The sequence below is a fragment of the Anser brachyrhynchus genome, assembly GCF_964034855.1.
Source record: "Anser brachyrhynchus genome assembly, chromosome: 5".
In the NCBI taxonomy this organism is placed as follows: Eukaryota; Metazoa; Chordata; class Aves; order Anseriformes; family Anatidae; genus Anser; species Anser brachyrhynchus.
Window position 1 is genome coordinate 40950337 of NC_137699.1, and position 23195 is coordinate 40973531.

The 23195-nt window shown below is 36.8% G+C and overlaps 1 protein-coding gene and 1 long non-coding RNA gene across 21 annotated transcripts in view; one reads left to right on the top strand and one right to left on the bottom strand.

The window, feature by feature from the left end:
* Positions 1-23195, top strand: part of MIPOL1 (mirror-image polydactyly 1) — a 192985-nt gene that overhangs the window by 117231 nt on the left and 52559 nt on the right. Inside the window, exon 10 of one of the 17 annotated variants that reach the window (XM_080592930.1) lies at positions 4-744. The exons of the other annotated variants lie outside the window; for them this stretch is intronic. Within the exon in view, the coding sequence (XP_080449056.1) occupies positions 4-147 (144 nt within the window). The 3' untranslated portion in view covers positions 148-744. Of the gene's footprint in view, positions 1-3; positions 745-23195 lie in introns of those variants that run through there. 17 annotated transcript variants of the gene reach the window in all.
* LOC308195481 lies at positions 1912-21576 on the bottom strand. 4 transcript variants are annotated; one of them, XR_013951531.1, is made up of 3 exons: positions 12293-21576; positions 7084-12046; positions 1912-4208 (listed from the first exon to the last, which is right to left on the bottom strand). It is a non-coding gene; the product is annotated as an uncharacterized lncRNA (long non-coding RNA). The 4 variants fall into 4 exon arrangements; XR_013951532.1 differs by having other exon boundaries at positions 7084-12146; XR_013951533.1 differs by having other exon boundaries at positions 7084-11679; positions 11914-21576.

Below are 23195 nucleotides of genomic sequence, written 5' to 3' on the forward strand. Positions count from 1 at the left end.
CAGCCTGGATGTTTGTTTCTTCCTCATCTGTCTCAGCCACTTCATTGTGCCAAGAGCCTGAACATCCCCAAAGACCTTTGTCCTGTGCTAAGAGCTGTACCTAAGATACTGGTATTTTCGTGTGCGTTGGCTTTAGTTGTTCTGTGAAGCAGAAAGATTACTTCAGGTCCCCACTAATCAAGCGGAAAATGGATGACATGAGCAAGATGTGAAAAGCTCATTGGTAGCCCCTGGAGAAGTATTACATTCAAAGTTGACAAATTACAGGGGATTTAAGAAGTGCATGATAGGGCAAGCAAATGGTCTTGCTTTCAGCAAAGTTGTTTGTCAGAACATTCATCCTTCTATGAAGGCAGTTTATTTAGACAATAATTATGAGTATTTTGTAGATTTACAGTTTTTGTATGTTATTTGCTATGCATGCAAAAAGCTAAACTGAAGTAGCCAGTTAATCAAGAGTTAACCTCAGTTCTGGCATTTCTAAAGTGAGCATCTTCATTTACTCCCTTTTCTCTGAAACGGTACGTTAACATTTTTCATTACAGGATCATGTGTGCTTTATTTCACAATATTCCTGCTTCACACAGTATCCAGAGAACAGCCAATCAATATATTCCTTTTTTATCATCTTTGTTCATTGTGTGTGTCAATCCCTTGTTTACTGGATACTGTTCAAACTTTTCCCTGAAAACAGAATTTTGAGTAACCACCATGGGGATTTTCTGTAGTATTCAATGTTATAAGAATAATAGGTTTAATAAACAATGATATTAATGTGTTTCTGCAGGACTGGTTTCTTTGTGCTTCATGGAGAAGCTGAGGCATGAAGAAATTAAGGTCAAAAGTACCCACAGTTTTTGCATACCTATTGAAGATATACAAGATGTTACCTTTTGGAATATTTGTCATTCATAAATTCCCAGCATTTAAGGCCAAGCCCAGAAGCCATCTTTACATAATTTAATTGGTTTTAAGATTATTGATTTCACCAGTTGCGCCTGTATTGATCCCAGAAATTTGTTTGTTTAAACATACTTTCTGGAGAGGTATCTAGGTAGATGCAAAAATTCCAGGAGAAGGGGAGATCACTATTTCCCTTTGATAGTTTGTTGTAGTGATTCAAGTTGTGCTTACTCAACTAGATTAAAAAATCATTCTTATCCTGTATTTTCTGTCCATTTATTGAAAGACAATGACAAGCAGTAGTGAGATAAAATGATTCTGTTCCTGGTACTTGATTTACCTTGTTTCAAATTAGCACATGTATCACTATAGATTTTTAGTGGGTAGACATATCCTCGGGATTTTTAAAATATGTACAGAATACGTTCTTTCACTACATGCCATTTTCCCTAGTGCTTACATTACCAGTGCAGCTCCTTTCTGTATCTACTCTGGGTTTTTAACCTCCTTGTATGTAAAAGCAGATGCATTTTATAGCATTGTTCCTCAGTGCCATGCATAAAGTAAAATCACCTTAATTGCTTCCTAGACATACTTGTATTTTAATATGTATACATCAAAAGACTGCATTTTACCAGTTTTTCCACAGCATTTCACTGTCACCTCATACTGAAGTCCAAAATCTTTTTCATAGTCATTGTTTTTCATAATACAGTTAACCCTTTCTATAAGTGTGGCCTGTGTCTCCTGTTCTTACACTGAGAGTTTTGTGTTTTATTAAAACACACCCAACTTGAAGAGACCTAATTATCAAGGGACCCAAAACATTGTTTCATCATCATTTACTTACTTTGTCATTCATGAACATGACTAGCTGTGTCTATCTGGTTCTGAGTAATTGAAGAATACATTGAATAAGAGTATGCCTAGTACTGATACCTGTGCAACCTTACAAGTATTCCAGTATTATTCAGTGATGATTGCCTCTTGGAACATAGGGTTTGGGTGTTTATTTGTTTTTGTTGTTTTGTTTTTGTTTTAATCGTTGGCCCATTCTGAATCCATTTAGGGAGTATTTTCGTGATGATGCGTAGTGCTTTTTTCTTTTGTTTTTTTTTTTTCTTATCAGACTGCCATGTGATACTAAGTCAAAGCCTGACAAATCTTCGTATGACATCTGCTACTAATCTCACAAAGAAGGAAATCATATTTGTTTGACAAGACCTATTTTAAATAAAAATACACTGACTGGGAAAAATTACATTCTTTCATTAAAATCTGTATTAGTTGAATCCAGTGTTTTCACTTTTTTGGCCTGGTTTTTTATCCCACTCGTTGAAACTGGACATTGTCCAGACAGGGATCTTCTCTAACAACCCTGTAACACCAAAAGTGAAAATTGTATGAATCCGTAAATATAAAAGTTATTCCTCCTTGATAACTAATGAAATGCTTATTAATTTTGTACAAAAATGTAACTATATCACCTTGTTTTTTAACTAATACATAGCAATTTGTATGGTGAATACTGCTGAATTGTTTTTGTTTTTGTTTTTTTTACACTACAATTTGTGACATAGGTATTCCAGCGTTGGAATGGGCTTACACATTCCCTGTTCCTCTCATAATGAAAAATACTTATTATCTGTCTTTAGCTAATTTTATCAGTTCAGAACTTCTACCTCTTAGGATGTTTTTTCTTCTGTAGTGTTATGACTTTTTATCATTTGTTTGCTACATTTACTTTGTACATGAAAGAGGAATTCTTCTTTCTCTTGTTTGTGAGGTCAGATATTCTTTATATCCACCCTTAAATGACTCCCCCATTTTCCAACATATACTTGTATCCTCCTGATTTTTACTTGTATTGATTCTTGTTCCTGATTTTACTTGTATTCTCCTGATTTTGAAGTACTTTGTATATTTGTGAGAATGGTTCTGTGCAAGTAAAGATTCTGGTTGTTTTTCAATTAATTGATAAATACTTAGAGATAAGTTATAATAAATCTCCGGTATGGTGATTAACATCTCTTGTTTTATAATGTGATACAGAATGTTTACCTCATACTGACAAATAATTTGTGTTTTTTTTTAAAGTGTATAATACTGATTTATAGTTGCTCACATGAAATTTTCAGCATGTCTCCTAAACTGAATTTCCCTATAGTATCATTATTTTTCTTTCCAAATATTATAGATAGGTGCTGAAGAAAAGCTTGTACTATGCTCTAATTAGATTTTCTACCCAGCAAATCTTTCTTAAGTGATGTTAGTTAGCTTACTGACCTGTACATACTCAAGAGCTGTGATTCTGTGTTACTGATCACTCCAAAAGGAATAATGGTGTGGGTTTTGTTTTCTAAGGTGTCATAATCCTTTACTGCCTCTCTTACCTTTCCTATTAATCAGAGATTTTAACATACCTGTTGTCCACCAGATTTTAGTAATGCTGGCTATATAAAATTTCTTCCCATCAATGAGAATTTCCTCTTGCTTCTTATCCAGATTCCGAAGATCAATACATAAACACAATTGAAGAGATTCTTTTCATTATATTCTTTGCCACATTGGTTCAACTTGCTCGTTAGGTGCTGAATTTGAGCATGTACCTCATTTGCCTTCCAAATAACCTCCCCTTGTGTTGCTGGTTTAATATCCTGGCTGCTCCAGCTAGTTTCCAACTGAGAAGATTAGTCTCCTACTTGTGTGGTGTGGGCCGTCCTGTTCATGCAGTCCCTTCTTTCACTGATGTGCTGTTTCACAGATTGAAATCCACTTCTTTTCAGTCCTGGATGACAAGCAGAAAATACTGGAAATAAACTTTCTCACTTTTGATATCTGTGCCATCTGATAGCCACTTACATTTTAATTTGCCTCTTAATTGTTTTCAGTGCAGATCAAGCCTTCAGTAATTTAATCTCAGATCTGATGTATAGGCATTATATAACATTTATGTTCTTTCTCTCATTGACTTCAGTTGCAGCTATGAGCACACAGTACTTCTGCAGATTAGACACAAGGGATTTATCTTGCACAGTCAGAAAATGGGTAACATACTGTGAATCCCTCTGAAAACTTTCAGTTAAGTCACGCTGAGGTACCTTAACCAAAGGACGGATAGATTCCACCAATGCCCAACAGCATTTGGTTCCATTAAATATGAAGTGTATTTTCTCATGGACTGCAGTCTCATTCCTATGGCAGCAACAGAAGACACAGGAATAAGCAGGTAACAGCTCCTTCGCTGGACAGGGATGATTCACTGCCAGGTTTAGGTCCACCCTGTGCAACAATTAGGAAGAAGACTAGAAAAAAAAACAAACAACTGAGCATGGTTATGCAGTTAAAATCACAATGCATGTGTGCTGCTTACCTTAACACTGGCATTTCTAACATCTCTGTCCTTGGCTTTATGACCTTAGTAATGTTCTGCTAAGGAAGGGGCCCACTCACCTACCTTTAGTTGTCCAAAGACCTTTGCTGAGCCACTCATCCAGGTTCCACTCATAGCAAATACAAAGAGGGGTATGTATCACCACAAAGCAATTCTTCTTCCCTTCAGATAATGTGGAAGATAAGACAGAAGAAGTGTTCTTTGGAGGTGCCTGGTTCACGTAAACTTTAGGTGGCTGAAAGTAGGGGAGCTGAATAACACCATTTCTGTGTGCATAACTGTATACCTATCTCTGTGTATAGAGGTGGTGGTATGCTTGTAGGTGGGCTTAGGTGTGCATGGCCTTGTACACCTATATATATGCAGCGTTAACTTGTAGCTGTGTAATACTACATTTCTTCTCTACCTATAGTACTTCAAAATAAATTTTTAATCAAGCCCTAGGTGTGTTAAGGTTGCATTTCTGAGTTGAGCTACTGAATTTGGACCAAGTTAATCTGCTTTTGTTAGCCACCAGTGAGAATCAGTAGTCCTGTCCCGCAGAACATCTCAGTAAAAATGTATTATACATACAGCAGTGATAAGGAATTACTCTGGTTGGTAAAGAACAGCACTTGGAATGAGCTGAAAACTTCTCAAGACCTGGTATATTTAATGGGCTTCTATCTAAAGCTTGATAATGCATTAAATAGCAACAGGTTGTCTGACTTTTGTCCTTCGTTGTTTATAATGAAATGGATTAAAGATGTGTTCCCTAAAAATCCATTGGTATGTTTATTCTTTTCCTTAATTGGTTGCTAATGATATCTGGTGTTTTTTTTCTGGTGTTTTTTTTTTGTTTTGTTTTGTGTTTTTTTTTTTAATACATGTTTAGAAGATTAGCCTAACCTTGAGACAGGTTTCCTAACATTGTGCTTCCCTCTTATATGTAAAAATATTAAATGTAAAACCATTACTTACTATTTTAAGAAAACGTTCTTCATAAAATTAAATTCCTAAAATGTGTGCCTGCATAGGAGCTGTTTTTCAAGTCAATAATCAAGATTTAATCTTCATTCTTTAGCAGTGCTACTTAATTTTTTTTCTCCTATGGAATAGTAACTGCAAAATATATATGTTAAAGTTCTGCTATAGGAAAGATGATGTAGGCTTAGTTTAAATTACTGTATTTTCTGACACACTTTTGGAAAGTTAGTTGTTTTTCTTAAGCAATTTGGTTGAATGCAGTAATAATGAAATAGACCCCTGTGTTATCAAATGTACTTATTTTTTGTCAATCAATTTACTTACCGTGGATTTTTTTACTGAGCTGTGAAGCTTATTGTTGATACCATCAGTCAGTTTCAATGTTTATAACAAATATTTCAACCTAAATGCTAAATTATGATAATGATATCTGTAATTATTAGGAAGCAATTATTCCTGACAACAGTCCTCCAAAATATAATAAAAGGAGGACTTAAAAAAAAATTTTTTTTGAAGAAAATAAAACAAGCAGTGGGGTATGATAGTAACTCAGTCAGAGGAGTGGTCACCTAGAGTTTAAAAAATACTGCTGATTAAAGATTGCTAGCAGTTTATCTAGCAGAGATATAATTTTTTTTTTCCTACAGAAGGGCTTTTTTCAGAGAAAATGGCAATTTTACTGCAGTCTGATCGATGTGAAAAGTAAGACTTTTTCGTGGGAGGTTATATATCACCTAGCTATTGGATACAGTTCTCAGAATTTTTCAGAATACCACAGTACAGTAAATTACAGAGAAAATATTAAGTTTTACAATATGGTGCTTTTTAAATTTATCTCACACCGTTAAGCCTCAGCAGACATTCAGTATTGAATGTTTCTTGGTGGTATAAATTAGACAGTACTTTGTGTCCCCTCAAGAGGTACAGCATAGCTGGACTTCCCTGTATGAAAAATGATGGGATTTCAGTGTATCTTCACAGATTAGGAACTAAGGCTGGCTCCTAAATTCACTGAAAAACAATACATTTGGGGCCTGAACTTATGAATTCCTTAATTTTGTGAGTACCGTCTTCCGGGTATTTGGTTTTAGTGCACAGGTTACTCATTGTATTAACTCTGATGCTTAGAATTAAGTTGAGGGAATATCTTTTGCTGAAAACAAATGTTACCAGCCGTCAGGATTCTGGGCAAAGCAATACTAAATTAAACCAATGATTTATACTCTTTCTTATAAAAATAAAAAGTCAGACATACAATGAAATGCAGAAAAAAAAAAGTGATTTGAGGAAACAGATCTTGATTTCTTAATATTTAACTTGATATTCTCGTAAATTTTTCCTGCTGTTTTGACCTCTAGCAGTAATAGTCATGGACATTCATATAGTATTTCATTTCACCTGAGGCTGTTGATACTTTAGTCATCTGAAACAGCTTCTTCTAAACAGTGTCACTAGGATGTAGTTCCTCCCTCAAAGGGGAGTGGTTTTTTGTTAGATTATGTAAATCAAGAAACTCATTCATTATCAGCGCGTTACTAATTCCTGCCTTAACCTGTAGAACCAGGGATCGAGCAGCTCTTTTTCTGAATACAGCAAACATTAGAAGCTACTGTTACAGCATTTGCTTTAGTTTCTTGGGGTAATTGAATGAAAGTAGATTCAAATCAGCAGGGGATTTGTTTGTCAAATTTTGCAAATCAGGTTCCAGAAAATGAAGTTTTAGAAGCCCCAGTCTGGAGTCCAAGATACCAAACTCACTTCGGCTTTCAAAATAACATTCTTAGTGACTCTTTCAATCTTAATTTTGATTGATTACTTACCAGCAGAAGTTTATACTAAAATCCTTTGTCCGCTTTATCCCTTGCTCACCTTTTCATTCTTTTCATGTCAATTATTAACACTCTGACGTTACTTGTTGCTGCAGTAACTTTGTTTTAGTGCAGCTGTTGCCAGGTGAATTTTCTTGAGAGCTTGATTGTCACATTTACAAAGATTTGATGAGATAGCCAAAAAGGTCTGTTTCAGGCAGCAGTCTTCAACGTTACCTTTTCTTAGGGGGCCGGTCTGGCTGTTTCTACGTGGTTTAGTGGAAAGCAGATTACAAAGGGAAAGCACAGTGTACCCACTGTGATTCCAACCCGCAGGCCCTAGGCTTTCTCAGTGAGGTAGGTATCACCACATGGAAAAATACATCGGATTAACTTCACTGGGACAGATTCGCTGTGGCCTGGTATAGCAGAGGCTTGTTTGTGAGAGCCTCAGGAGGCAGAATGTGTCTGTTTTATTTGCTAATTCAGATCTCTGTGGCCCTGATTTTTGGCTGGGAAGTGTAGCCATAATTATGTCGTGAATCCAGTCAAGCTGTGCGTTGCTAGACTGTGACTGTTGCAAAACCGGAGACCAAAGTCCAGGTGCTTTCAGTTCCCTGACAGAATGCCAGTGGCCAAACAGTACACGCCCTGCCACGCTTTGCTGCTGCTAGAGGCAGGTCTGGGGTTTATTCTGCAGGTACTGCAGCCGCTGCAGTCAGTTCGCGGGCCTGAACCGGTCACCCTGACTGGAGAGTTTAGGCAGCTGAAGTCCTCCCCACGTTCATGCAGTTTGAAAGTTTTCTGGAGCGTGGATGAGGTGAAACAATGTTCACAATCGTTTTCTTCAAGTGTCTGCTTGCTTTGTGGTTGTTTCTGCCATGGAAACCCGTGCAGATCACCAGCTCGGGAGAATTTCCTGACTTCTATCCTGATTTTAGTTAGTAGCTTTTCATGTTAGATATAAGGCAGAGGGGCCCTGTACTGCAGATTAGTTCCTGGTTGGCACAGTCTACATTTTTAACTTTTCCTTGGTTGAGCAAAGCAGAGTGAGACCACTTCCCCCCTCTCACAGCACCCCCCCTCCCCAAGTTACTCATTGGATGACAAACAAAAGGCAGAGCCAAGTTTTGCCTTCCAGGGGAAAACCCGGTGTAATGGCCTAAACACACAGTAAGGGTAGAGGGAAGCAGCTGAAGAAAGAAGAAAAGAATGAAAGCTGAAAGCCATTCCTTCTCCTTTCCTTTTCCCACTTTTTTTAGCATTCTTCTAACAGTAGAAAACTGACAACTAGGCTCAGTGTCAATGTTTCTTTTATAGCATTCTGTGGATTCCTGTTAATAGATGTGAGGCTGTGTATACAAGGATGCATTTCAGTTTTGTTGCTATAATGATTTTTTCTTTTTTTTCTTTTTTTTTTTCATTCTTTTCCTTTATTTCAAAATTATAAATCAAGATCCTGCCACGTTTTCTTAAAACAGCTGCCACCAGAATATGATATACTTCTGCTCATCCCTGTGGCTGAAACGTTTTGTTTAGTTGATTTCTTTACATGTCCCTTAAAATGTTGGTAGCTCCTGTTAATTGCCCCAGTGCCTACTGATGAGCCCAGAACTGATTGTCAAGCTTCCCTACTTAAAGCTCAGAGAACAAGCTGCTTATGATAACCCAACGGAGACATGAGGGAGGTCTATGAAAGGGAGAGTATTCAACCAGCCTTAATCCTTGTTTTCAGTAAGGCAGTGTCTTTAAGTGCAAACTAATTACTGAATAGACATGGTTGTAGATTCTTATCTTTTGTTGGCCAGAGATGAACTGAGCAGCTAATAGAAATGGTTTAAAATCTCTGCTTTGCTTTTCTTTTAATGCACTTTAATAGGGTATGGAGATGAGGAAATAAAAATCAAAGCAGGAACAAAAGTACAAACCATCCAACTACCTATGTTGATACATTCCATTTAGATATTACCAGTTATGCCTGTGACTCCCACTTGTGGAAGTCTGGCCCTGTGCTACTAAAATAACTATTCATTTTATAAATTTTGACATATATCAATACTAGAAAAGCATGTAATTTTTTTCCTGTTACAGTAATGTTATACAAGCATTACTTTGCATTTAAATAGTATGTTAAAATCATCCATCACAAAGTAATCAATCAAGATAAACATGGTTCTGCCATTTTAGCTGTAGTGAAACTGAATTCCAAGAAGTGAAGTGAATTTGCTTAAGAACTGATGGCATGCCTAAGACTAGGACCTAGATCTTTAGAGGGATGTCCCCCCCTCTTTAACCATTTGCTTATCTTTGTTTATCCTGTCTTATTACATATTGTACAATAAAATTTCTCAACAGGTAAAAGAAACATTTACATATTCCAAAAAGTCATTTACAGTAAAATTGAAGGAAAGGCACACATGGAAACTGAGCTAATAATGAGTGACATCCAGACATAGTCACCTGAAAGAAAAAACATTCCTTAAAGATCAGTGAGATATTTGAAGCATAGCAAGAGGGCTGGGAAAAAAAAAGAAAAGAAAAAAAAAAGCTTGTGTTTTTTTACTGTTTGTATTTCCCCTATTATTTGCATATTGCTTGACCTTGACACAATGCAGACAAAAAGTAGGCATAGCAGCTTACTGTTTTACTTATTTTTTTAAATTAACCATAAATTCCAGTGATATTCAATAACAGTACCTTGGTTATTGAAACTCATAACCTTTTTGCTGCCTTTATCACCTGTATTATCGATAGGAGATAATTACTGCAAAGCAGCTGGCTGTTGGTTTTAGAGAGCATCAATTGTTCTCCTGTCCCAGCTGTTGGCTAATAAGGACAGTCAACACATCTGTTTCAACAGCTGGTAATTAACAAAAGCCTAATTGCTGCAACTCTTTTAACAACAAATCTATGAAAGAGTAGGGATGTAGAGGAATATTATTTACTCTGTGCTTTGCACTTTCTGTGACCAGTTTCTTTTTTCTTTTTTCTTTTTCTACTTTGAACACCACTGCCTTTGTCTGACACGTTGAATGGCAGGAGAACACAATATGGTAATCCAGAGCTTAAGTTTTTCAGATCTTTGTTGGTGTTTCTTATTGCAACATTTCTTTGCTAAGTTGCAAGATAAAATGGATCAAAAGCATTTTGTGTAGTTTCATACAACAGCTACAATCCGCAGCAGTATGCCTAGGCAATAGGGCTGCCAATCCAGCAGACTCCAAAAGAAAGTAATGGGTTTCCCCTTTTCTATATGAGTTTAAGAGCTCTGCACCCCTCCCCAAAAGAGGTGTCATCATTCTAAAAGTGGTGGTTATTTAAAGAATTTTATTGCTGCTGTTCAGATCCTTCACAAATCTGATGGTCACAGATGGTTGTTTTCCCTTCCTCTGATGAAACCTATATGTATTGGTCAGTTTAAAAGTTAATGTCAGGTGGCATCTTGCCCTGCACAAATATCTCACCATTTTATCTTTACAGAATTGGAGAGGGTTCTGCACAATGCTTGCCTACATATCTACATTTTTCGTATTGATCAGCAAACACACAATCAAAGACATTGTTCGTGGTAAGATTTATTCTGTGGGTTAACCTTGTGTACAGCAAGCATATAATTGGAATACTCATCACTAAATAGAATGTATGTATACAAATACAGGGAAATGTTAATCCCATCTAAGTCAATAGCAAACTTCTGTTGGCTTCAATGGGTCAGGACTTTCCCTGCAAAACCAAATTTTCTTAAAAGCTGGAGACAAATTTGGCATTCATCACACTGCACATGAAAAGAAAATGCTCAAGTATTAATGGAACTATTGCCTGAAGTATTATGCAAGTCAGGCATGTATTGCAGATTGTGTAAATGACTGAGCCAATAAAAATTTTGAAGAAATAGCATTTAAAGTGGTATTTTGAAGCAGTAAACTGGTGATGAAAAAACTGTGATTCTTTGCTAAAAGTTAGTCAAGATCACTTGATTAAACTTGTGGCACTAACATTTCAGTTGGCAAGTATTTCTGTACACCAAGTTCTTTCATTTTCTGCCGGGTATGTTGAAAGGTATAAAAGAAATTCTACCCAAGTGCTTGCCATTGACAGAATACAGATTGCATAATTAAAAATATTCTGGCAAGACAAGTTTAGTTCAGCAGGTGTTCAAGTGAAGAAATGTATAATAGGTGCAGTGAAAAAGTATAAAATATACTTTGAACAAATAAAAACAAAAGCATTGGCTAAAATTCTAACTGTAAGAAAGTAACATAGAGAAGTGTTTGCTGTCTGGGTTTATCAGGATGTGATTTTTGTACACCACAATCTGTGGTGATTGAAATGGTCTTATTTGTCTTGTGCAAATAAGATGGAAGAAATATACCTTCTGCATTATATTATCCTATGGAAAATTGCTGGAGCATTTGATAGTTGACAGAAATGTTTGTCTTTGGGTTGTTTTGTTTCATTTTGCAAATTCCATTTTTAAAGAAAATCACTGTGGGTTACACATGATTCTTCTCCTTCCCTTCCTTTTGCTTCCTCCAAAGATTTCAAGTATCATCTGATATGCGGGAACCACCTTTTTTTCCAGTTGAAATGTAGTTGAGTCTGAGTGAGCTGTGGGAGAAATTTAGAAGTGTCTTGCAACCATGCACCTTAATTTTGGTAGAAAGTGAACAGAATGCTTTTTTCTGAGGCAAAGACCTAACAGAAGCAAGTCGAATAGACATGCAGTAGGGGTAAATATAATTACCTCATATAAAATTTAGTAAATAGATTCATTTTAGTAGAAAGGACCAGATACCTTTAGTATCAGAACCTACTTTTGAGTTCTGAGTGAAGGTAACTTACCTATATGAATAGAACTCATTCAGCAGTGTAGTGTCCATAACAATCTGTGGAGGCATCTGTCCCCTGCTGATTCAGTAGGAAGGTGCTGTCTATCAAATTCTCTCCTGTACTTTTTCCAGCAGATAGATGGTTCCTATAAGAATACTTGAATGTATGTTCTCACAAACACTCCTATTTGCCTTTCTTCCTCTTATTAAAAGTCCTTAGTCAGAGTTCTACTTAGGTAGAAAACACTGCAATAAGAATTTGGAAAAAGCAAGATTCAGGGAGTCGATCTGCATAAATATGATCAAAATCAGCACTGGATATTCAAACTCTGAATGTTTGATTGCTTTTACATATCAAGGACTGCACAAAGACTGAAACTGTTTTAAATTACCTGTTGGGGATCCTTTCATCACAAGAGACATGATGGTAGCTTGTTCACAGTGTCTCAGAAATTCACAGTCATTGCAGCTGCACAGGCAGTTCAACGTAATAAAGCCTGCAGACAGCCTCAGGAACAGGCATGCTGCTTATCTTTTTCCCAGAAGTGCTAGGCACAAAATTAATCCAGCTGGGGAAAGAGCCCAAATTGTTTTGCTAGGTAGTCTGATGAGAACTTCAGATATCAAAGGAGAAGAAATAATAAGCGGCTTGCCAGATTCAAAGTCACTGAGAATGTCTCGGTACTTAAAGTCTGGACATATCTTTGTGGGGCATATACTTATTGATTCTCTTATTCCTAATTTTTCCTGCTAACAGAAACATTTATTCAGTAATGATTTATTATTTTCTTAAGTGTAACAGTTACTGTTGAACTCAGTACTTTGATTCCACATTTATGTGTGTATAAAAATATCTGATAAATTTGAGTGTGTATGCCTCCTAGTAATTTGGTGAAGACTGTAAGGTGAAGTAGTAAATATTAACTCAAGCTTTTCCCTACCTTTCATTCCAAATCCTGCAAGAGCTATGGACAGAAGCAATCCTAGTGAAGTCAGTGGGACCATTCATTTTTATAGTTCTGTACAGAGTCATGGCCTTTATGAAAGATTCATAGTTTAATTGCTGTAGTGGGATTCTGACACTCCTGCCTTCTGCAGAAGTCCTGTCTGCCAAGAGGTAACAGTCATTCTGTCTCTTTGCTTGAAAGGTTATAATTTGGGGTATATTGTCATTTAGCATTGGTTATGAGCTTTCAAGCATAAATTGTCAGCTGCTTTTTTGCTCGAGTTACTGCCTTGCATGTTTCTTTCTGCCACTTTAATGAGGCATGAATGATTTGAACATACATATTTTCTTACGGAAAAAAGATTTGTGAAATGTCAGTGTCTCAGTTAGACTAAGGAACTGGTGTCATGCTGAAATCAAGGGTAAGGAACTCTGATGAATGAATATCTTAACAGAGAAGCCAAAGGATAACCAAGTCCAAATGGTAATGGAAGGGCACAGTCAATAGCTGGTCATAGGTCAAAGCCAAGGACTTTACTATAAGGTAAAGTCTTCAATAGAGGTTAAGTACTGAAATAAGGTTAGAAGGGTACATCCAAGCAAGAATTACTCCTGCATCTTTGGAGTGGAGCTGTGGGAGAGACCTGCTGAACAGTCAAGTGTGCCTCATCTGCCTGTTGGGAAGAGAGAAGCAATTTGTCATTCAAACTCATATATAAGTCAGATTTATCAAGCTTGTTTAAGTTAATAAGTCCCTGTTAGTTGGTGAGACTGACTATTTGTGTCTCCTGTAGTAACTGAAATAGGATCAGGACATGGGCTTGCAGAATGACACACAATCATCTATGCTTTTTGTTAGAAAGCTTCCTGGCATGGTTTTAACATGCACTCCCAGAGAATGCCTTTGAAAGACACTGTCTACCAGGGTCTGTCACCCTTAGACAATCTGGTGTTAGCAGCCCTGACTTCTAGGAGTGGACAGAAGAGAGGTTTTGGTGTGTGAACACACGGCAGGTCAAGCCACTAGGTGTTAAGGCTGGAAAATAGTTCTTGGATGCTTCTTTTTAGTAACAGAGGGATGCTGCTGTGCTCAGGTTTGGGGCTGTTAGCAGAACTTGAAAACATACCAGACTGAGAGCCCTGAAAGTACACACTGTTTCTGCCTACAGCACAGCTAAAACGTGTCTAGCTGTAATACGAACTTTCTTCTGTTCTTCTGCCAGTTCAGTTCCTCCCCAAACTGGATAGGACACTTCTGGGGCTGAGGGGAATGTGCTTTTTATTGAATAGGGTCTTTGTTATTGTAAAGCTTCTGAGACAACATTACAACACTACCTTTTGGATCCCGTGCTGACGACTTACTGTTTGTACCAGATATTGACTTGATATCATAGTGGCTCAAGTCATTTATGTGGACAAGAGGTTTATCATGGGTACTGACATTTGAAGCTTTCCCATAGCAGTCTGCCAGTAGGCCTCAGAGGCAACCTGGAGGGCTGCTTCCAGGCTATCCAGCTTGTTCCAGCCTACGTGGTCAGTTCCTTCTTCATTCCCTCTAAGGAGGCTGCCAGTAAAGTTTGCCGTAAAGCATAATATTCTTCATGGTGTGGGGGAAGCAAGTCAGGTCTCTTGGAGTTGAGGGAAACATGCTTGTTATTAAAGCAGATCAGAGAGGTTTTTCTTCTTTGTTTCAAGCTTATATTTGATAACCCGCTCTGCGTTAGGAGAGATGTGTCTGGTTTCTAGTCCAGTCACCTAAGCAGCCTTGAACGTCACATGAGAAAGCTTCCTCAGATAACCAGATTAAGTTCTGCAGAAAACATTTTCTGCTTTAGACACACCATGCCCAAAACAGTGAGCTTTAATTTTTAATTTTCTGTTCAAATACAAGTTTCTCTGTATTGCTGATATCTTTCCATCATTTCTTTGAAATTGTGTTTTGCCAACTGATTCTTAGATCAGAAATAAAGGATATGATGTCACCATGGCCAAACCTGAATTACAGAAAATAGAGAAATGTGCCTTTTCCACGTGCCGACAGCTGTAAGCATTCTTTAATCTGAGAAGAATTCACTTACATTTGTTGTTTATAAATCATGTATTTTGTAAAATTAATTAGAAAAAATTTTTAATTAAAAAAATGTAAATCATATTTTGTATAGCTTCTAAAGCCATAGTTACCCTGCAAAATGACTGTGGTGAATGGCTTTTTGCTCCTTTTTTAAGACGAAGGCTTCTTGGTTGTTTTCTTTTTTCTTTTTATGTGCATCATGATTTAGTAGTGAGACAAGTATCTAGCTATCTGTATAAGGAGACCCAACTATGTGGCATTTTAAAGTACTTTCAGCTTGTGTTCTTAATAAAATCCCTCCTACTAAAAAGTCAGCACTCCTGTGCATGATATTATTATTACATGCAAAGCCCAGTGCAGCTATGAATGTGTATTTTTGGTGCTGTCATCCTTGAAAAATTTCAGGGATGTTTTTGTTAGATCTTACCTGAAGCAAGCTTTGCAGTATCTTTAGTAGTTATCCATAAGCAGAGAGTAGGTATCTATGATAGTATCTCTGTGTTTTTTAGCTATGTACTTAAACAAATGGAAATCATAAATGAAATCTTGACCCTATGAAATCAATTACAGTTTGGAGTCAACCTCACAGGTTCAAATTAATCTTCCTCACTGTGAATCATTCTTTACAGTAAAATAGTTCCGTGTATTAATCTCATACACTCATCACATGCCTTAGATTGTCCTCGGAATAGCTAATTTTTCCTGCAATTTCAGTATGCCATGTATTGCTTGAAAAAAAAAAAAACACAAATATTACAAAATATACTACAGATGTTGAAGAAACTTTGCATAAATGTAATACCTATGGTTAGATAAGCAAATTCTTAAGGTAATTCTCATTAAAAAAATATCATGAGCATTTCATAGAGACTTATGCTTGTATAATGTGATAACGGGCTGAATCTGTCTGTAATATGTGCTAATGTGATCATTAGGTGAAAGAGTTAACTGCTTGTCAAATACTGCTGGTACAGGGTGATGTGACCATGCAGTACAAGAATGAAGCATTCACGTCTCAGACATAATGGTTCAAATGGTATAAATGGTATTTCTTTAACATAAATAGTAAATACTACGTTTGCTTTTAGTATAATAAAATGAATCAGGTATGTGCCTAGTCTAGTCAAAAATGCTATTGGATCCTTTAATTTTCTTTGGCAGAGCAGTAGAAAGCTATTTGGTGATCTTTTTTCCCTAGATGTACAATCTGCAAAGTATTTGTTATGGCCTGTTGCTGTCATTCCAAATTGCATTAGGACCTCTCAGAAATGAATGACAATACAAGCAATATTGGTATGAACATGTATTCTTACTGGGGAATTTGTTGTTGTGATGAAAACAGATTCTGGACTCCAGACAGCGGCATCTTTTACAACTCTTTTTCAAAGCTCCCTAAATATATTAAATTAGGGATTGTATAAAGACTGAGTTGGAGAGGGTAGCATTACATAAACAACACACAACACTTCTTTAAAATGTCAGTTCCATTTTGGAGAAAGAGAGATTATGGAGTTACCATTTTTAATTCTGATACGAGAAAGCATTAAGATTCTTTGTAAAATAACAACTGAAGAAGATGTACCTGTAACTGCTAAAAAGTCACATACATGGAACCTCTGATTTCAGCTCCCTGATCTGAATTAGGCACCATCAAAAGTTCTGATGGCCTGGCTGTGGAAGTCTCCTTAGTCACAACACATCTTCTTTCTGGACCTGCTTTTCAAACACCTAGCAATTTAATAAAAAAATATTTGTGCCAGTCTCAGGGAGAGGACATAGACCAATTATCATGGAAGTGACCTGAAATGTAGGCAATTCACATGGCTTTAGAGGAGGGCAGTGTTCTCACTGCGGTATCCAGAGTGAGTTAGTGCAAGAGACTGGGACTCAGCATTAGGTTTCCACATCCGAAATGAATAACTTAGTCACATGGCTGGAGAACAACTTTCTTCTTTGTCAGAAATTGTGCCTGTGATTTCTTAGAAATGTCTAAACCAATGCATCTTCATAAAGTATTATTGTTTCAGTGAAACAATGCTTTTTATTATATATAAAAAAAAAAAAGCTTAATTAACAAATACTCATTTTGACCAACAGTAGCATTGGATGGTAGAGCAAAATCTTCTTATGGTTAATAGTTCGATTCTGATGCAAACTTACAAAAGGTCTTGTTTGCTGTTGAGATCCAATTTCTATGTGCCCAGAGGGAATGTCCACCCCCAGGTGTGGCTGTGGTAGGGTGCTGGGTGTTAAGGCTTAAAGGCTGTTATAGTTCCCACCAGCACTACCTTTACCCTGAAATTCTCACACACAAACAATCCTCACTTGTTTTTTTAGGGTAGTTTTCTAGCTCTACTGATCCTCCCCAACAGCACAGATCCATCAGGGGCCAGTCTTACAGTTGTTTGATTTACAGTAACTCAAGGTTACAATAGTTTAATAAAAACTATTTCCATTGGAAAATGATGTGTTGAGAAACTAATTTTTCGTGAATTTCTGATGATTTCAGTTAGCATTCAAAACTTTTTCGTTTCAAGTTTATTTCCCAGAATCTTTATTTGGTGAAAATTTGAGTCTACGTTACCAAATTCAGTTTTAATTTTATGTTTTAAATTTGATTTTATTGTTTAGTTATATATTACATGACATGTTAATAATTTATAACATCTATTATATTACAGTTCCAATTTTCACTTTTCATTTTTAAAATTGGCCAGGCCAGCTGCTACTTGGACACACATTGCATTTGTTTTATATATATATATATATACATATATATATATATATGTATATAAAGCACCTATCACCGTATTGATAAACATTCTGGAACCACTCTGATGGCAAGGGTAAGAACAGGAGTTGCCCTGTTAGTACTAGCACTTCTGTTTCCAGTGAATTTAAAAAAATAAAAAAAAAAAAAAAAGGCACAAGACTTTGTTTTATCTAATTTTCTAGGTCAAACTGTCCCATTTGTATTGTAGTGAAACAGTTTGACACGTTAACACGGTGAGTTTAAAAAAAAAAAACAAACAAAAAACCAAGGTGATCGCTTAGCATGTTATTAGAGATCTAGGTATTTTCATTTCCCTCGTAGCTGGAGTCTTTTTCTTGACCCTGAAAACCTCTGATCCTCCAATTAATAAGACAAGTGCTCATATTCTTTTCTAGATCAAAGCATCACCTGCTTCTGTTGTGGAACAGTTTGATGTGTTGACACTTTGAAATAGAAAATAAGATGAAATGAGTAATCTGCACTAAGTAGCAGCTGCTAATGTAAAAACAACAGGATGATTAAAAGTTGGATGTCATAATGTGTCACAACATGACCTGCTCTGTCATGCAGTACATGCTACCGTTATTGACATGAGATGTAAAATGTGAAAGCAGTAAAAGTAGTGTAAAATAAAAATAACTCTTAAACGGTTTTAAAACATTTTTCCTGATTTTTTTTCTTGGTCATTCTAGTTCAAAATGAAAGAAACCTTTGCTCTCCCTCCCAATCTCCTACTGCCCTGAGAAGACAACTGGCCTCTTACTGTCAAACTAGTCAGCTAATATCACCAGAAACATAATACTGCCCCCAGCAGAAACTGGGGCAATTCAGTTGGCCAGCCATTTCTGGCTAGATTCCATTTCAGACCCCAGATAACACAAGACTGAAGGAGCAGAACGATACCTTATTGCCATCTTTCACCATTACCCAGCTCTAACAAATGTAAATGATTGAGTCCATAAATTGTAGAAATGACCATTGAGAATCTCAAGACTTCTTATCCGGCCGCCTTCTAATCCATAGGAGTGTCTGGAATCTGTGGAAGGAAAGCTATTGGTAGCAGCCATTACTAAGTTAAGGAGTACCTATATGTTAACAAGTATCTTAATCAAACCAGGGGAAAATGCTTACAGGAAAGGGTGGTAGTTGTATTTGGGTGAATTATAACCTCAATAAGAAGAAACTGATTATCTACAAAAAAAGAGCACTTATTAACCAAGAAAGTTATGTCTTAGAAAACAGAAGATACAGGGACAAATGAAAATTGCCGGAGGTTAAGCTAAATTGGCCTGTGGAAAGGAAATTAAACAATAGTGTAATGACTGAAATGAGAACAAGGAAAGAGGAAATGTGCTACCATTCTGAGAATGGCATAGAGATCAAGGATAATCCGTATTAGGTCCAAAAGTGTGTGATCTTTTTTTTTTTTTTTTTTCTGCCAACATTGACTAATGATGATGTCAACTATGAGGACAAGGGTTAAGAGAAATGAAGGTATGGAAATGAAATGTAATGGAATATGTCCTAGTTGTTCAGTAGGTTATTGTGCTCAGATTGGGATAATAGTGGTCTTCATCCCAAAATTCCAAAAGATCTGATAATTAAAATTGCAGGAATTATAGTAAAGTTCTTTAATAAATTTTTTGAAGTTGTGTGTGGTGTAATTTGACAGAATTAGCAGAGGCACCGTCGACACTTAGGAAGGAAAGGAAAAAAAAAGTCCTGGCGGTAGTAGACTACTTAATATTTATTTTGAGTCTTTGGAGTTAATTTGGAAGGAAAATACTTAAAGCGTCCATTAACAGTGGATTGAAGTACAGCTTTCACCCAAATAAGATCATGCAAGAATTATTCTTTGATATAATTGTTTATTTAGACATGGAAATTTGTTATATGTAAGCTGACGCAGAAGTAAAGCTAAAGTAGTGCCGCACGAAAAATTATTAATTAAAAAAATGGAAAGTGTGTAAGTTGTTATTTTACAAGCAAGTATAGGCTTAATATGCTGCTATTAACTCAGTACACCTAGCATCTCTTGTTTGAAAGGATGGACAGGTTGAGCTCATGTCCATCTGCAAAATATCATGCACCCATGAAGGGGATGAGGGATTAGTCAAAGGCAATAAGGAACTAGTTAGCAGGAAGGCAAGAACAAACACCTTTGAAAAGAGAAATGTTAAGGTCCAAGGATTTATTTAGTGGAATTTCTATCCAGTTTCTCACTGGCTGGTGATGAACCTGTTTTCTTCAATGTTCTTGTTAAGAACATTTGACATAAAGAACAACAGCGTACAAACAAAATAGCTGTTTGCCACAGAGCTGGGAGGTATTATTATTTGCATTGTTAATACAAAGTAAGTTCAAGCTGTCTTACAGAATGTTTGGAATGACCTCAAGTACAGGAAAAAAAAAAAAAAAGTGGGGTGAAATTCAGTGGTACCAAGAGTTTTTACTGTTAGCTGGGTAATAGCAGTGGACAGGTGAATAGACAAATACAGGAGGCTGACTGTGAGCAAAAGGGATGCAAGAACGTGCCAGGGAAGATGTTTTCACTGGAGTTAGCAAGTACTGCTAGCAGAGCACAGATGAGAGATGGGTTTGGATTGATCGGGGAATGGAGAGCCTACTTGCTGAGACATAACAGAAAAAGTTATATTTAGCCTACACAATGAAGGAAATGTATATGCTCTGTAAATATATACAGGTGGAATATATGTGCTCAATAAATGCATAAGAAAAAAAGTAAGAAGATGAAGCTATTAAGCTTTGTTATTCACGTTCATTGAATGTTTTTTCTTTCTGTTGGGTGCAGAAAGGCATTGTGAAAGTCATCTCTTACCCATAGGGAACCTGACAGCATAGGATGCTGTGTGTTCCTACCTCTTTCAATGTAGAGTAGAGTTGAGGGTGTTCATGTTTGCCCTGGTGGAGATAGGAACAGATAAAAACTCTCTTTTCCTTTGCTTTAGTCTTGAATTTTTCCCACCAGTGGGTTAAGAAAGCACATAGCATTGTTCCTTTAAATATTTTGAAACACAGGCAAAGGGATCACTAATGAGATTTTCTTATTCAAGATCTGGCTTTGCTAGGTCTGATATGGAGCAATTAGCTTTTAAATTTTATTTAATTGAGAAAATTAAATTTTCTACAAGAAACTGCTAAAATGAAAAATGAGAGAAGTGTAGAAACAAGAATTTTCTTTTTCAGGAAATCAGGTTGGGAGACAGAAGAGGGAAGGATCTAACCACATTAAACCAAATATGAAAGCATTAGAATTGTTGGGCAAAACAAAATTGTGAGAAAGAGACCATATCCCAGCTATCAGAATGCCCTTTCGGGGTTAAACAGGAACTTCATTGAGGGTGGCCCATGTGCCAAAGCAGTGACTGACCTCTCTGCTAAATAGGCCTTTTTAGGGAAAACCTCCACCAGAGGAATCTGAGTGTAATTCTTTTTGTTCTTCTTCTTTCTCTCCCCTAGTTTCCAAAAAAAAATATTAATCAAAACTGATACATTTCTGTGAGAACTTCTGATTTCCACATCATGACATTTTCCAAAGGAATAATATTTTGTTAAAAAGTTCCCAAATAGCTATTGTTATTACTAGAGGTGAGCTCATATAGGACTTTTGCCATGTGCACTGTGGATGGATTTCAATGTATATTATAGGAGTCTTCCAAATATTTTATAATAATCCAGGCACCATTATTTTAGTTAGCAGTTTAACTTCATTATGGGTGTTGTTCTGCTTTCCTCCTCCTTGTGAAGGAAGACATCTTCATTTTGTGAGGATATTTGAGTCATCTATTTGTGTTTACCACTCTTCAGGCCATTTTGTTGCATAGCTGCATATCATACACAAAAGTTCCTGCACTGGAATTCTTGTTGCTCTCATGTGGCTCCCTAGTATCAACCTACTACATGCTTTTCAGGAGGTTAGCAAATGCCTTATTTTCTTCCCTTCAGTTGTTGTAGATGTTTCCTGTGTTGTTTGGTGTTTTTTTTTGTTTTGTTTTGTTTTGTTTTGTTTTTAATCTGAGTAACATGATTCTGCTGTTATTTTTACTGGTATAAGTCAGGCTCAAACCCAGTCGAATCAGTGCAGCTTTGTTTGCTGAAAACTGACATAAATAAGAGTCTCCAGACTCAAGTGCCTTCTGACTTTTGTCCTGAAAAGTGAGTGGAACGTTAGGTGTATTTTTTATGATAGTTCTCCAAAGAGACTAGCCGTTAATCTCCCCATGAGTAGGTGTGTCAGCTGCACACATTTCCTTTCAGTCTACCATTTCAATCACACTTCACAGTACACTGAAAATTGGCAAGGATGTTAATTATTGGCCTCTAGAACAAACCACCTACTTTGATTCAAGCGTGTTTTCCAATTTTTAAGAATGTTGTTTCACCTTCAGTACAGTATAATTATAGAAAATAGCTTGGTTTGGCTGACATTCTTGTGTTCTGTGCGTTCTGCTTGCAAGGCAGCAAGCAGCACCAGGCAAGCGGCTCACCTGCAGAGGATTTTAACCTCTTGATGGCAGGAGTTAGGGCTTGCCAGCATCCAGTACATTGTTTTCAGTATCTGAAGCTCTATACCACTGTCACTTGGAGGTTAAACATTAACACTTTCTGCTTTTCAAGCTGAAGGAATGCTCCATAGTGTAAGAAAGTTTGTTTTTATTCTCCAAGGAAATTCCTGTTAACGTTTTATGAATGTCTGTTACAGGAGCGGCTGCAGCAGTGGGTTTTGTACTCCAATAATGCAAAACCCTGGGTAACGCATGACCCACTGAGCAGCACAGCACAGAGACTGGTTGTGTGGCTGCATTTGTGCAGGGCTGTGTTTGGTAAAATTTGCCAGGAGTCAGCCATGTATCCAGGACATGATTAATCAACCAGCAGGATAAATTGCCCATAGATGACTGGGAGTTGACAGTAAACAGTAGAACACCTGCCTTGAAGACATATAGTCTTAATAGACGTGCAGGAAACAGCAACAAGTGTGAGTCCTGTTTTAGGAGAGGGATTTTGAGGTATACAGACAGAGTTGTTCATGATTATACAGTGAGTCTGGCAGAGCTCGGAGCTGAACTCTGTGCCATTCCCTTCATGTGTTCGTCGCTCGTGTAACAAGTCTTCAATTTACTGAGAAACTGTTCCGCAACACTGTCCTGAGGAGTTGGCAGAATTCACCGTCAGCATTTCTCACACACGTACCGCTTGGTTTGGGGCTCTACAATTTGTACAATTAATAACTTACACCATGCATTAAAAACATTGGAAACCAGCCCAATGCTCAGGCTCATGTGTCAAAGAATTGTTGGGCAAGTCCCGTCTTATTTGTTGTTACAACAATTAATCATCCACTGATTATAAGATAATTTATATGGTATCTGGGCCCTCAAGGGAGTTCTGCAGTGCTATTGAAATTGGACATTTTAAAATTAATGGTGATTAAACTGTAGGGCAACATTAAATATGCATGAGTACTTATTTCTTCTGCTTCCT